Source organism: Felis catus, chromosome A2 (genome assembly GCF_018350175.1).
Source record: "Felis catus isolate Fca126 chromosome A2, F.catus_Fca126_mat1.0, whole genome shotgun sequence".
Lineage (NCBI taxonomy): Eukaryota > Metazoa > Chordata > Mammalia > Carnivora > Felidae > Felis > Felis catus.
The window spans coordinates 58,119,735-58,134,863 of NC_058369.1; the positions used below are offsets into that span (position 1 = coordinate 58,119,735).

Below are 15,129 nucleotides of genomic sequence, written 5' to 3' on the forward strand. Positions count from 1 at the left end.
GTTAGAGCTTCCAAGTCAGCCAGGCCACGAGTTCGAGTCCCAGGGCCTCCGCTCCCTTGCTGCGGAGCCTCGGGCGCGTCCCGTCGCCTCTCGCGACCGGGGTTGGGTGGCCCCGGCCGTGAGGTGAGGCCACCTCCCTTCCCCGGCAGCGGCTCGGGCGAGCTCGGACCACGGGGCCCGGCCGCTCCGCCCAGCGTCCCCGAGCCCGGCTCCCGCCCCGGCCCGCGCTCACCGCCAATGATGGTCCGGATGAGGGAGGCGTGCCCGGGGCAGTCGACCAGCGTGACCTGAAGCTGCGGCTCGCCGGGCTCGGGCTCGGGCTCGCCTCCGGGCGCCGCCGGGGGCGCGGGCAGCGCCGCCCGCAGGCGCGCGGGCAGAGGCACCGAGAAGCACGAGAAGCCCAAGTCGAGCGTGATGCCGCGCTCGCGGCTCTGCGGCTGCTTGTCGAAGGCGGCGGTGGAGGCCGTGGTGCTCAGCGCCCGCGCCAGCGCCGTCTTGCCGCTGTCGATGTGGCCCAGCACGCCCACGTTCACGTTCACCCGCCGCCCTGCCATGCCGCCGCCGCCGCCGCCGCCCGCCCGGCCCGCCCCTCCCGCGGCCGCCGCTGCGGTCCGGCCGGTTAAGCCGCCCCCCCGCAACCCTCGCGCCGGGCACGCCCGTTCCGGCCCCGAAGCTTCCGCCCTCTCGGCGCCCGCGGGCGCTGCCTGGCACTGGAGGAGAGAGCCCCGGGGTCGAACTTGACCGGGGTCGCCGACCGTGAGGCTGTACTCTCACCTGGCTCCTGCCCCCCGAAGCCTCGAGGAGTCCAAGATCGGGTGGATCCGTCCATCCATCCATTCATTCATTTTAACAAGCCCTTGTCAATTGCCCCCTGGGTACCAGGCACCGCTTATTCACGGTACTGGGATACGGCGCTCTCTCCACGTTACACTGTATTTGGGCGGGGGTGGGAGTCAGACACGAAATAGGTGAGCCTGGAACCAGACCCTTTCAGAAAGTGAGAAGCCTTCCAGGGAAAATAAAAGCAGAGATTAAAAGGACTAGAGCACCAGGGGAAGGGAGGACAGCTAATTTACAATAAACGGTCAGGGAAGACCTCTCTCCAGTTGCTGACTGAGCTGAGGCTGGAATGCTGAGAAGGAGCCAGCCCTGGGAGAATCTGGGAAAGACTTAGAAGATGAAGGGCTGTCATCTTCTGACCCTGGAAGTCTATAGCCTGGCCTCAGGACAGGCTGTAGAGCTCCAAATTGTACGTAAAATGTTATGTGCATGTGCTTGTACTGGGGAGTACATAACTCTCAAGGGATGCTTGAAGTGTCTGGAACCACTAAAAAGATTGTCAACCACGGTCACCAACCAGGGTTCACAAGCAGGTGTCTTCACTGGCTAGGCACCTGACTAAGGAGAGAGATTAGCAAGACTAAAACTCTTGGACTTAAAATGCCAGCAAGTGTGGAGACTGGAGACAGGAACAGCATGTGCCGCATAGAGGAAGCCACTGCTCACCTCCAGACAATTGGTACCAGGCAGGAATGCTAGCCCAGCATCGCCCATCTTCCCATTTTTCAAGAGAAGGGAGCATTTCTATATGAAATCTGACTTTTTACATGTCAACAACTAATTTAGCTTTTAATTGAAACACTATGGTAGGTAGCCAAGCACAGAACCTACTCCATTCTGCCTGACCGCCAGTTTGCCATCTGTAATGAGCTAGGCCGTGCTCTGATATATTCACACTTGGCAGTAACTGCTCCCTGATGCCTCCTGTGGTCCAGGCCCTGCATTAGCAGCAACAGGGTCCCCGAGGTAAACAGACACGGTTGGTCAGTCCATCCTGCTGCACAGGGAAGAGGAGGGCATGTGTTAGGATAGCTAACACCAAGTAACTGCCACTTGAGAAAACACGTGCACAACATAGGATGAAGACGGAGGGCAGGGGTTTAGAGAAGGGCCAGATAAGACACTTTGGTTGGGCACATGGCACTCACTGATGGAAAAGGTACTGCTAGGTGCTTGCACACAAAATACCCAGACAGGAAAGAAGCCGCATGGTAATCTTACTCTGAATATGTCTTTCCCAGTATAGTTTTAGTTTGAACAAATGGCCTTCTAATTTTTTTTAATGTTTATTTATTTTTGAGAGACAGAGAGACAGAGCATGAGCGGGGGAAGAGCAGAGAAAGAGAGGGAGACACAGAATCCAAAGCAGGCTCCAGGTTCTGAGCTGTCAGCACCAAGCCCAACGCGGGGCTCGAACCCACAAACTGCGAGATCATGACCTGAGCCGAATTCAGACGCTTAACTGACTGAGCCACCCAGGTGCCTCCGAACATGTGGCCTTCTAAAATGTCGCAGGCAAAAGCTCTGGAGAGTCAATTATAGGCTGTGATACTGTGATTTATAATAAGAAATATTTTAGGGACGCATGGGTGACTCAGTCAGTTAAGTGTCTAACTCTTGGTTTTGGCTCAGGTCATGATTTCACAGATTCATGGGTTCAGCCCCGCGTTAGGCTCTGCGCTGGCAGCTGGGAACCTGTTTGGGATTCTTGGTATCCCTTGCTCTCTGCCCCTCCCCCACTGGTGCTATCTCTTGTCTCTCTCAAATACATAAACTTAATAAGAAAAAGAAGTATTTATTTCATAGGGTGCCTGGGTGGCTCAGTCAGTTGAGCATCTGACTTTAGTTCAGGTCGTGATCTCAGGGTTCGTGGGTTCAAGCCCTGCGTTGGGCTCTATGCCATCAGCACAGAGTCCACCTCGGATCCTCTGTCTCCCTCTCCCTCTGCCCCTCCCCTGCTCTCTCTCTTTCTCTCTCAAAAATAAATAAACATTAAAAAAAAAAAAAGAACTATTTATCAGGTCTCCCTCCTGCGCCTGGCACAGAGCTCCAAAAACCCTTGGAACTTCCTGTGATGAGAATGAGGTGTCTTTTGTTATGTTACTGAGGTGACTTTTGGAAAGCACCTAACGATGGGGGCTGGCTGCCAGGGGAGCCAACCAAGTGATTAGAGTTGGGACTTTTCACCTGACCCCTGGGGAGGGGAAAAAAGAGGAGCTGGAAATGGAATCAATCGCCAGTGGCCAATGATTTAGTCAATCATGCTTGTGTAATGATGCCTCCCTAAAATTCCAAAAGGGCGGAGTTCAGAGAACTTCCAGGTTCACTTCTGGTGAGCTCAGATAAAGCATGGAAGCCCCATGCCCCTTCCCACATATTTTGACCTATGTATCTCTTCTTTCTGGCAGTTTCTGAGTTAAATCCCTTTTTTTATGTGTTTATTTTTATTTTTGATAGAGAGCGTAAGCAGGGGAGGGGCAGAGAGAGAGGGAGACAAGGAATCTGAAGCAGACCCCAGGCTCCAAGCTGTCAGCACACAGCCTGACGCGGGGCTCGAACCCACAAACCGTGAGATCATGACCTGAGCCGAAGTTGGACGCTTAACCAACTGAGCCACCCAGGAACCCCAATCCTTTTGTAATGAACTTGTAACCCAGTAGTAAGTTGTTTCTCTGAATTCTGTGAGCTGCTGTAGCAAATTAATCAAATTTGAGGAAGGGGTCATTGGAACTTCTGATTTAGAGCCGGTCCTCAGAAGTGTGGTGACAAACTAAACTTGCAGTTGGCTGCTGAACAGGTTGGGTGCAGTCTCATAGGACTGAGCCCTTAACATACGGAAGCTGATGCTAGCTTCAGGCACATAGTGTCAGAACTGAGTTGAATTGTAAGAGAAAACTTTACCCTTCTTCCCTCCTAGATTCTGTGGCTAACCTAATAATTAAATTGATATAAGACAGATTCACAAGTTAGCCAGGCAAATTTGGTTTTGTACATATGAGAACTCATAAAAATATGAGACTCAAAGAAGTGACTAGAGCAGACAGCTTTTTTTATGTTTTAGATAAAGAAATAATACATTTGTGAAGAATCGACAAGAAAAAGAAGCTTGGGCTTAGCATGGCAAATTAGCGAAGAAGTAAACGAGGTTTATTTATACAGCCTTCTGGGCCCTGAATTCCCCATCTCTGGCGATAAGGATGTCTTCTACCCGGGTACCCTTCGTGTGGGAAATTTATTTCCTGCTTTCAGGGAGACAAAAGAGGGCCAGCATGGTTTTATTGCACTGTGTCCTAAGTACTTTAATTCCGAATAATCCATATGCCAAAGTGACATATTTGGGGACAGCCTGCCCTGAACCTCAACCCTGTTAAAAACACGACAACCGGCCCAAAATGGAGTCACTTATGCGAAGCCCTGTGTCACCAAACTGAGCATTAACTTAGTTACAAATTTGGCTCTCCAAGAAATGGAATCTTAAACCAGTCAATGCCTGGTGTAACTTCCTTGTTCCTGCACCTTGTTCCTGCACCCCTAGTATAGTGCATTTGAGATTCGTCCACGTGGCCACATGTCACCACATCATGATTGCCTTCTTGTGGTTGTGTAGTATTCCACTGAGTGGACGGACCACCATTTGCTTACCCGTTCATCCACTGAAAGACAGGAAGACATTTTACTGGAGGTGCATTGGCAGTTTTGACTTTTAAATTATGCAAGAGTATTACCTATTCAATAAACAAGTAAATTTTTTTTTAATGTAAAATAATGTCAGGGCGCCTGGGTGGCTCAGTCGGTTAAGCATCCGACTCTTGGTTTCGGCTCAGATCATGATCTCATAGGTGTGATATCGAGCCCTGCGTCGGGCTCCAAGCTAAACGTGGAGCCTATTTAAGACTCTCTCCCTCCCTCTCCCTCTTCCCCTCCCTCCCTTGCACCTGCTTCCTCTCTCTCTCTCTTAAAAATAAATTAAAAGTAAAATAATGTCCTAAAGACACCAGTGGGACTAAGATCCTTTAATTTTTAGTCCTTAGTTGGAGAGTTATAAATGCTTCTCACTGTTGCCTGTAGACGGACTTGTCACCCCGCCCCATACCCGCCACACTCCTCTCTGGCCCCCAAGAACCTGTGCAATCCTGCGAATGGACAGTGCCAATCCACCTTGCCCCACACTCACCCAACAGCTATGCCTTTGGCCTGCCACAACTTCAGGAAGCTTCCTCCTTATTATGTTCCGCACTAGTCACAGTTTGAGGAAGTAAATGACAAAAACCCTCCATGAAACTGACTGAAACAAAACAGAACAAAAAGGAAATTCACTGGCCCGTGGTATAGTTAAAAGTACAGGCCCTAGCAGCTGTGTGCTCATGCTTGAATCCCACCTCCACTGTTTGAAAGCTGCATAGTCTCAGGCAAGTTACAAAATCTCTTTGTGCCTCAGTTCCCTCATTTGTGAAGTAGGAGGACATCATAGTTCCTAACTCACAGAGTTGCAAGGATTATATGAAGTGGTATTTGTGTAGCACCTAGAACAATGCCTGCTATATAATAAGTGCTGTATTATGTTTGTTGAGTTAAATAAATAAACCTAACTAAAAAGTCTAGAGGAAGAGCCCATTTTCATGTCGGCTTCACCCAGGGGCTCAGACGATGGCACAGAGCCACCAGCTTTGTTCTTCCCTCCTCTGGGTTTCTTCCATTTCCAGGCACGTTCTCTCCTCATGGTGACAAGACAGCTGCCAGCACCTCTATCCTTACAGCCTCAGCAACTCCAACTCCCCACATCAGGTCTCATTGTCCCTGATAAAGTTGTGTGTCCTTGAACCAAGCAGAGTAATTAAATGCTCTGCCTAGCCAGGTGTAAGTCACGAGCTCACTCCAAGCACCAGGAGGAAAGTGGGGCAAACTCCCTATGGGAACTCTGGTGCTATCACCAACAAAATACAAATCACATCATGCCCCTCTGTTGTCAATTTTGTCTCTGCCCTGACATCAATTCCACTGAATTGAGTTTGCTTTAAGCCAGGCTGGTGCTCTGAAGCCACCCTTCCTCCCCCCCTCCCCTCTACACTCCCACACCAGCATCCTAGTAGGCTGAGGATCCCTTATACATCTTAGATTGCCCAGGGCCTGACACAGGCAAATGTTCCTGTTTCTTGGACTCACCCCCAAACTTCCAGTCCACAAATACATCCTCCTCTGCGGCAGATTCCAGGGTCCCCCCACAGTTTCACAGGCTGAGCATGGTCCCTGGGGAATGATTGACAGGAAACGGCCTGCAGAATTGCGATTATTTGGGATTTGTTCTTAATGTTAATGCGATGCTGGTTCCTTTCTGTTTCTTTAATGCCATTTTGTACTAAGGTAGTTCAAAGTTCTTTACAAGCAGCTAGTAATTAATTCAACTTCATTAAGGCCAATTAATCCAGGATTAATTATAAATTTGCCCAGAGGAAGTTATTATACTTTGCTCTTTGATTTAGGTTTTGGCTTCTAAAGATTCTTTTAGGAGTGAAATGGAAATTTCCCTTTTCTCTGAGGGTATCTACCTTGCCAGTGATTGTGTTAACCATGTACCTTCCTCAAAATGTCCTATATTAACCTCGAATGAGATTGTCACTCAGGCCACCAGCTGTGTGCTACATGACATTGCCAGCACTAAACAGATCTTCTAATGCCACATTAGACACAGGGTGAGGAAGAGAGTGTCCTGGCAAGAACTGGTCCCACACAATTTCAAATCATAGCCCTACCTCATGCTGGCTATGTCACTCACCCTTTCTTCTGCCTACATATGGACATCATAATGTTTTACAAGATCATTATAGTCTATATTGGCCAGCATCCACTCCCTCTTTTCCTGAAAGCCTCCATGATTTTCCTTGGACGCATCACACCTTCTCTCCTCCAGGTCACTATGGGAACTGACTCCACTCAGTTCCAGAGTGAGACTGAGACTCAGGTCCAGCCCACCAGCCATAGCAATTGGTTGGGTAGTGAGCATGTGACCCAGTTAGCACAACTGGAGAAAACCCTGGAATTGTTTCCAGGGCAAGCAATACAAAAGTGTGCTCTCTGACACTGGACTAAAACCTATCGAAATCGGTCTGGGCTATGATGGGATCCCATGAGGGGAGCCTGGCCATGGCAGAATAATGGGCCTCCAAAGATGTCCATGTCCTTTGAGTATGTGAGTATGTTATCCTGTAAGTATGTATCCTGTGAGAACCTGTGAGTATGTTATCCTACATGGTAAAGAGGACTTTGCAGGTGTGATTCAGTTAAGGATCTTGAAAAGGGGAGGTTATCCTGTATTATCCTGCGGGCCTGATGAAATCACAAGAGTCCTTATCAGAGGAAAGCAGGGGGGTCAGATTCAGAGAGATGGCGTCATGAGAAAGGCCCCACTGGCCATTACTCTCTTTGAAGACGGAAGACAGACATGAAGCCAGGAATGAAGCTGGAAAAGGCAGGCAGTGGATTCTCCCCTAGATCCTCCAGAAGGGAATGAAGCCTTGCCAACACCTGGATTTTAGCCCATTAAGACCCATTTTGGACATTGGTCTCCAGAACCGTAAGAGAATAAATGTGTGTTGGCTGAAGCCACTAAGTTTGTGGCAATTTGTTACCACAGCAATAGGAAATGAATGCAAGCATTTAATTGGAGTACTGAGTCTATTTTCATATTTGTTGCATAAATGAATATCTCCTAATTCCCTCCCACCTGATTAGAGGTGTAGGGGGCCTTTACTGGGCTCGCTCCACATCTTAGACACGAGGATCACTAAGACTTACACAGTAAATAGCCTCAGTGTGTGTCTTCTGCTCAGATCTGCCGCTTTCATCCAGGCCACCCTGACCTCTGCCCCCACTGCCGTGTGACCCCAGCACAGGTGCTCAGGAGCTGCAGGCCCCAGCTGCTTTCCTAGGCTAACACTGGGACTCAGCAGATGCCACCACCGCCAGGTTTCCCCATTGCAGTAGGATGTGCCCTGCTGAAATGGAAACACTGGTCCCCAGCAGAGGGGGTTACAATAGGAGACAGAGGACTAGCTCTTGCTAACCTGACCCCTGTCCCCAGCCTGACTTCCGCCTCTACTCTCCACAGCAGTTCCTGTGAGTGCCCTGGGGTACTGTTTCAGCTGAAAAAGCATGACAAAATTATTCACGAAGGCCAGGATACACACAGAGAAGGCAAATATCCAAGGGTGGGGCGGAAAGCCATGCCTCTATATTCCAAGGATCTGATACCACTTTCTGTGCCCTTCCCAATGCTAGAGCCCCTTGTAAAAGATCTCATTTAATTTTCTTAGTAATCTCATACATGCATGTTGTTACTGCTGTTTTACAGCACGGGGAAGTAGACCTAGAGAGATAACTTGCTCAGAAAACGTCGGCATTTGAATCCAGATCATCCACGCAGGATCCTTCTGTTCCCTGCCAGCTGATCCTTGTTTTATGTTAGGTTCCTTTAACCCCAATGATGTGCACCATCTTCATAATTTATGTCCTATCCAGGTACCACCTACCACTTAATATGTTTCTTTAAATTAACCCGCCTTTTGACTTAAACAAAAGTATTTTCCTGTATGTAGAAAAACTGTCACTTGCACCAAGTACACAGGAACCACACAAACCTTAGTTTCAGAGTCTTTAGGGAGAGAAAGGGGTTAAGGTTACACTCTGCCCCCCTAAGACTTATTGAGAGAGAATTTGAAGGGCATTCATGTTCTTACTATAAAAATCAATATTATTTAGTTTTATGTCTTTGTACCACCTCTAAGTTGCCAGCAAAATTCTCTTTGTCTGCTCTGTCCTCAGAAATCAGCCTAGGGCAGAAAAAACAAGCATGCCAATTAGGTTGGCAATAATCAGAGAGGCGTGTAATTCCAAATGTAGGTGAGGATGTGGAAACCCAAGATCACTGAATAAGCCAATTAGTTTTAAAAAGAGATTCCCTCAACAGGGTATTTCTTTGACTTATTGCTGATTGGCTGGGATCTTGGGACCATGGCTCTGAAGTGCACTCCACATGTTGGGAATTATTCTGCTTATAATAAGCATAGTAGGCTCCTTGGTGTGACATACTCTCTCAAAAGCTTTAAATGCACATTCCCAGCCATTGATCACCATGCAAATGATCTCCCTAACACTAGACTGTCAGAAAAGGAATGAAGAGAACGATTAACTTCAAGAATGCAAACCTCACTGGGGCGCCTGGGTGGCGCAGTCGGTTAAGCGTCCGACTTCAGCCAGGTCACGATCTCGCGCTCCGTGAGTTTGAGCCCCGCGTCGGGCTCTGGGCTGATGGCTTGGAGCCTGTTTCCGATTCTGTGTCTCCTTCTCTCTCTGCCCCTCCCCTGTTCATGCTCTGTCTCTCTCTGTCCCAAAATAAATAAAAACGTTGAAAAAAAATTAAAAAAAAAAAAGAATGCAAACCTCACTTTGTGACCTGTGAATACCACAAAATTCAACAAAACACAGAGGATTCTAGAGCAACCACTGGGAGGAGTGCTGATGCCTTACATTTTGATCATCACATCCTTCAGTTTGGCTGAGAGTCTGATCAAAAGGGGGGAATTGTTAAAAACAAGAAACTAAGCTCAAAATGGACTCACTTATGATAAGCCCCACATCACCAAACCAAGACTTAATTAGCGTTGGTTCTCCAAGAAATGGAATCTTAAACCTTATCAGGAATCGTCTGATCAGCACTAGATAATCTGCCTGATAGACCCTGCATCCCCTAAAGGAAAGGAACCTTGTAATAACCAACCCACTTCTTTTGTCTAGTGGGACTTTCTTATTTCTGCCCCCTTTCATTTTGTGTGGCTCCTTGGAGATCCTTTCTGCTCATTGGATGCTGCCTGATTCGTGAATTGTTGAATATAGCCAATAACATCTTTAAAATTTACTCCGTTGAATTTTGTTTTTTAAGTTTGCAAAGGATATCAAACGATATGGATCAACTGCCAGATGAAGAGATACATAGTTCAAGGTATGGGGAAAGAGCCTGAAGCCTAAGCACATCATACTCCCCAAATCTTCACGTGTTCATCAAGTTCTCTGAATCCTTTTGGGTTTTTTGGAGGCTTCATTACATGGGCACAATTGTTTAATCACTGGTCATTGGCAACTGATCTAACCTCCAGCCCCTCTCATCTCCCTGGAGACCAGGGGAATGGGACTGAAAGTTCCAACCCTTTAAATACTTGGCTGTTCTCTTGGTAGCCAGCCTCCATCTTAAGGTGCCGTCCAAAAGCCACCTTACTAACGTCATAGACCTCCAGCTCCCATCACCTAGGAAATACCAAGGGCTTTAGGAGCTCGATGCCAGAAATAGCACAGAGACCTGTTAAAAAACAAAATTCATTTGACGATCTAATTGGCTTCATTTAATGATTCATGAAATGAGAAGCATCCCATCTTAGCAGATAGAAGGGAGCTCTGGGGAGCTGTACAAAATGGAAGGCTTTTATAGGAAGAAGTTGGGGGGGGGGAGAAAAAGGAAGTTTCTAGCAAAGAGTGGATTGTTTGAGGCCAGGTCTCCTTCCTCTGCAGGAAGGCAGGGGTCTATTAGGCAGATTACCTCACTAGTGCTGACCAGATAATTCCAGATGGACTGGTTAAAGTCATATTTCCGGAAGGTGTTGAAACTGTAGTCAGGTTAGGAATTAAGTCTTGTTTGCTGCCATGGGTCTTAGCACAAGTGACTCCATTTTAGGTCTCTTGTTTCTTTTTTAACAGACCAAATATGTATTTCTTATTATAAAACACAGTATCACAGCTCCTGTGGATAATGCTGCTATGAAAACTGGTGTGTAGCTAGCTCCTAAGTCCCTGTTTCCAGTTCTTTGGAGTATATACCTCAGAGTGGGATTGCTGGGTCACATGGAAAATCTGTTTAACTTTCTGAGGAGAAACTGTTTTCCACAGCAGCTGCACTATTATACGCTCTCATCAGCAATGCACAATGGTTCCAATATCTCCACATCTTGGCCAATACTTGTTATTTTGGGTTTTTCTTTCCCTTGCCTTCCCTTGCCTTCCCTTCCCCTTCCTTCCTTCTTCCCTTCCTTCCTTCCTTCCTTCCTTCCTTCCTTCCTTCCTTCCTTCCTTCCTTCCTTCCTTCCTTTTCCCTTTCCTTCCATCCTTCCTTCTTCGTCCCCCTTTCTTCCTTCCTTCCCTCCTCTCCTTCTTCCTCTCCTTCCTCTCCCTCCTCCCTTCTTCTCCTTCTTCTTCTTCTCTCTTTCTCCTTATTCTTCCTTAAGTCCACCCTACTGGGTGTGAAATAGTATCTCAGTGCAGTTTTGATTTGTATTTCCCTGATGACGAATGATGTTGAGTATCACTTCATGTGCTAGTTGGCCATTTGTACATCTTCTTTGGAGAAATGTCTATCAAGTCCTTTGCTCATTTTTTAATGGGTTGTTTATTTTTTTGTGTGTTGAGCTATAGGAGCTCTTAGAATTTGCTAGACATCAAATCCTCATCAGATACATGATTTGTAAATATTTTCTCCCATTTTGTGCATTATTATTTCATTCTGTTGAGAGATAGTCTTTTGATGCACAAAAGTTTTAAATTTTGACTGAGTTAAACTTATCTGTTTTTTTCTTTAGTTGCTTAAATATGGTACCATATTTAAGAAACCATCGCCAAATTCAAGATTATGAAGATTTACCCCTATGTTTTCTCTTAAGAGTTTTATAGTTCCTCAACACAGGTTTTGGATCCACTTTGCGTTAATTTTTGTATATTGTATAAGGGGCCAACTTCTTTCTTTTGCATATGAATATCCAGTTTTCCCAGCACAATTCATTGAAGAGATTGTCCCATTGAATGGTCTCGGCACCCTTGACCATATATATGAGGGCTTATTACTCTTTATTATGCCTTCCTGAGGCAGTGGTGAGGGCAGAGGTAGGTTTGATCTGGGCTTGTGGTTCAAAGGTCAGGTGTGAAAGAAGTCAAAGCAAAGAAGAAGCAGAAGGGGTTGAGAAACAGTTAGCTGAGATCATCAAACTTGGACTGGAGAAAAGAGGAGATGAGAAACTGGAGATGAAAGAACAAGGGTCACAGAAGTAAAATGAGAGAGCTGGCAGGTCTGAGAGTCTCATCCAGCACAATTCGGGAATGTAGCAGTCCACATAGTTACTTGTATATATGTCATCACACTGATAAGAACTTTCATCAGTACCCATGGATGGACACCTAACTCAAACTATTTTAAGCCCCAATGTCAGTGCCATTTACACTGCAAGTAGGGCAGAGCTGTACCTGGGAATGTAAAAGATCTCATCAGGAATGTCTGGCCAGCTTTCTTCTCCTTTGTGTTGACTTTATTCTTAGGCAGTTTTCCCATGAAGTGGCAAAGATGACCTGGAACACCATGACTCAAGTCTCTTTCTTGGTATTTCCAGTAAAGGGACCGGGATTCAGTGTTACTGGACTGTCTGCTCACATTGCTGAACCAATCATCATTTTTGTGGGGGGGGGGGGGGAGAAGGGATACTTTGATAGGCCAGGCCAGGGTCCCATATCCATTCCTGAAACAAAGCTGTGGTTGGGTCAACCCATCCAAACAACTTGGACTCAAAGTCAAAGAAGGGTGGCTCTCGAAAGAAAATTAGACTCATGGTAGCCAGAAGCAGGAGGACGCTGGGTAGGCAACATATGTCCACTACTGTGGGCTTCACCTCCCCTTTACTCACCTGTGTATCTTGGACAATGGCCTGCTGCATAGTCTTCTGTTGAAATGAAAGAAACCGTCTGGTTCTGCAACCAGACCCAGCTTTTTTCTACACCAGATGTGGGTCTAGGCTTTGCCAGGCACTTCTCAATTTGTGATCTTGGACAAACTCTGACCCCTCCTAGGGGCCTCAGTTTCCTCATCTGTGAAATGAGGATATGGCTAGGCCCGATCTGTGATGGAACAGCTCTGGTAGAAGGGGAGGTGGGGGCATTGGACTGGCATCCTGCCTCTCAGCTTTCCCTTTCCACACACCTACTGGCCACAAAAGAATTCTACAACCCCAGGGAATGTGGTTTGAAAACCATTGGATCAAGTGATCCTACTGAGTTCCCCTGAGCTCCCAAATCCTTATTCCCCAACCCTCGCCACTCATATCAGCCGGAAGGAAATCCTTCTCTTTGTGCTAAAGTTTGGGGCTTAAAATACTAAATGTAGGAAAGGTCTTCTCTCCTAACTGAACAATACACAAAGAAGTAAGTCCCACAGAGTGCCTCACTTCGACTACTAGTTGGGGGAAAGTTTTCCTCTTTACAGGGTGAAAGAATTGCTCCTCACCTATGGGTAATGACCAGGAAAAAGTCTATGAGGTGCTAAGCAACCTTCTCAGTGTCATAGGGTTGACGAATCATAGGCCACCTGTAACAAACTCAGCCTTCCAAGGATTTTCCAAAAGCTTCCATTCACTGACAGAAACCATTACTAAGTCCCATAAAACCTACTGTTTAAAATACATGCAAAATAATAATAATAATAGTAAGGGGCACCTGGGTGGCTCAGTTGGTTGAGCATCCAACTCTTGATTTAGATTCAGGTCATGATCTCAGGGTCATGGGATTGATCCCTGTGTTGGGCTCTGTGCTGAGCATGCAGGCTGCTTAAGATTCTCTCTCTCTGTCTCTCTGCCCCTCTCCTCCGCTTGGGCTGTCTCTCTTGAAAAAAAAATTTTTTTTCTTTAATTTTAAATAAAAAATAAAATACATGCAGCAAAACTACATGATTTCAAGCGTGTATGTGGTGGTTTAGAACCTTATTTGGATTCATAAGAAGACTCCATTGTGAGCCAGGCTATGTGCTAAGCAATTGAGTTAAAATGAACACAAACATGGTCTACACGCTCCTAATGCCTGCAGTTTAGTGAGAGACAAACATTGACCTAATAATCTTGCAAACAGAAACCTAGATTCAAAAATAATGTTGAAGTATAAGTTGCGAGAGTCAGAAATTACTACAGTAGCATTTAACTTCAGGTCTGCCTCAATCAACCCTAATGCAAGGCGTCCTAAGTTCTAGATAAGTCCCTCCTTTTCCCCATCTCCAAATCGGAGGTAATAACTTGAGCTCCGCACAAGGGTATGACTTTCAAATAAGATAATACATAGTGGCACAATTAAGAGCCAGACTCCAGGACCTCACTTTGGTGCAGCGTCCCACTCCAAGGCCAAACTCCTGAGGAGGTCCCCTTGCATTTTCATCCTAGGGTCAGGGCAGGAAGCGCTGGCTGCGGGGAAAGCCAAGCGCGCGGCACAGCCGGAAGTGGGTGGGCGGAACCCTGCCGGCAGTCGCGATGGGCGCGGCTACGAGCCAATGGGGGAGCGGAGGCGTTCCCGCCCTCGCCAATGGGACGCCGAGTGAGGCGGGCCTTGACAAACCGCCCTAGTAACAGCCGCATGGTAACCCAGGTGCTGGGCGTGTGGTACTTGCTCCCGGTTTTCCACGCAGGCTGTGGCTCCCGGCGTCTGCAGGATGAAGATTGAGGAGGTGAAGAGCACCACGAAGACGCAGCGCATCGCCTCCCACAGCCACGTGAAGGGGCTGGGGCTGGACGAGAGCGGCCTGGCCAAGCAGGCGGCCTCGGGGCTCGTGGGCCAGGAGAACGCACGAGAGGTGTGGCGGGCCGGCCTGGGAGTTGAGAGGCTGCTGAAGTGGGGGGCTGAGGGCGGGGTGCGCGCTTGGATGCCCCGCCGAAGTTTCCGTAGGGCAGTGAGAATGGGCTACGAGGGTCGACGAGGGAGGTGCACCCTGGGAGTGGGAGAGGGGCCATCCAGGAGAACAGGTGCCGCCCCCACGGGGACGGTTGACTGCTTCACCTCATTGACAAGTGTCGATTGAGCCCCGTCCACTGTGCCATGACGCAGGGATAAGCGGGGAAGAAGATAGTTAAGGTCCCTGCTCTCCTGGAGCTTACATTTTGGTGTAGTGAGAGACGATAAACGTTTAACCAGTAAATAAAATAATCATTACGTTTTGGTGGAGGTCAGGTCCTGCAGGACTTTGTCGGACCTGGTAAGGAATTTGGATTTTTGTGAACGGCAGTGGGAGTCAATGGGGGCTTTAAAGTAGAGGAGTGATCAACCTTAGAAAACTCACTTTCGTTCCAAGGCCTTGGCAGCTGAAGGAGGAAAGCGGGAGTTAGGGAGAGGAGCATCCTTTCTGACCGTTCCAGTCAAATCCACTTTTTGTTTTTAAGTGGCAGTGATGCCAAGTCATTTCACTTACATTATAATCGCGAAACTATTCACACTCTTCGTATTATATTT

At 47.5% G+C, this 15,129-nt stretch overlaps 2 protein-coding genes and 1 long non-coding RNA gene across 8 annotated transcripts in view; 1 reads left to right on the forward strand and 2 right to left on the reverse strand.

Annotated features, from left to right (window-relative positions):
* Positions 1-13,285, reverse strand: part of EEFSEC (eukaryotic elongation factor, selenocysteine-tRNA specific) — a 262,800-nt gene extending 249,515 nt beyond the window's left edge. For 2 of the 5 annotated variants that reach the window (XM_045052027.1, XM_045052029.1), the window contains exon 1: positions 233-576. In XM_045052027.1, the coding sequence (XP_044907962.1) occupies positions 233-554 (322 nt within the window). In that variant the 5' untranslated portion in view covers positions 555-576. Of the gene's footprint in view, positions 1-232; positions 577-12,551 lie in introns of those variants that run through there. The other 3 variants (XM_045052028.1, XM_023250076.2, XM_045052031.1) reach the window with 3 other exon arrangements.
* On the reverse strand, positions 3,433-10,872 carry LOC109497346. Its single transcript, XR_006594011.1, has 4 exons — positions 9,277-10,872; positions 6,004-9,041; positions 5,015-5,125; positions 3,433-4,493 (listed from the first exon to the last, which is right to left on the reverse strand). It is a non-coding gene; the product is annotated as an uncharacterized LOC109497346 (long non-coding RNA).
* Positions 13,286-14,225: 940 nt separating the features above from the next.
* Positions 14,226-15,129, forward strand: part of RUVBL1 (RuvB like AAA ATPase 1) — a 44,186-nt gene continuing 43,282 nt past the window's right edge. Inside the window, exon 1 of one of the 2 annotated variants that reach the window (XM_019825151.2) lies at positions 14,226-14,476. In XM_019825151.2, coding sequence (XP_019680710.1) covers positions 14,336-14,476 — 141 coding nt within the window. In that variant the 5' untranslated portion in view covers positions 14,226-14,335. The remainder of the gene's footprint in view (positions 14,477-15,129) is intronic. The other variant, XM_003982556.4, reaches the window with a different exon arrangement.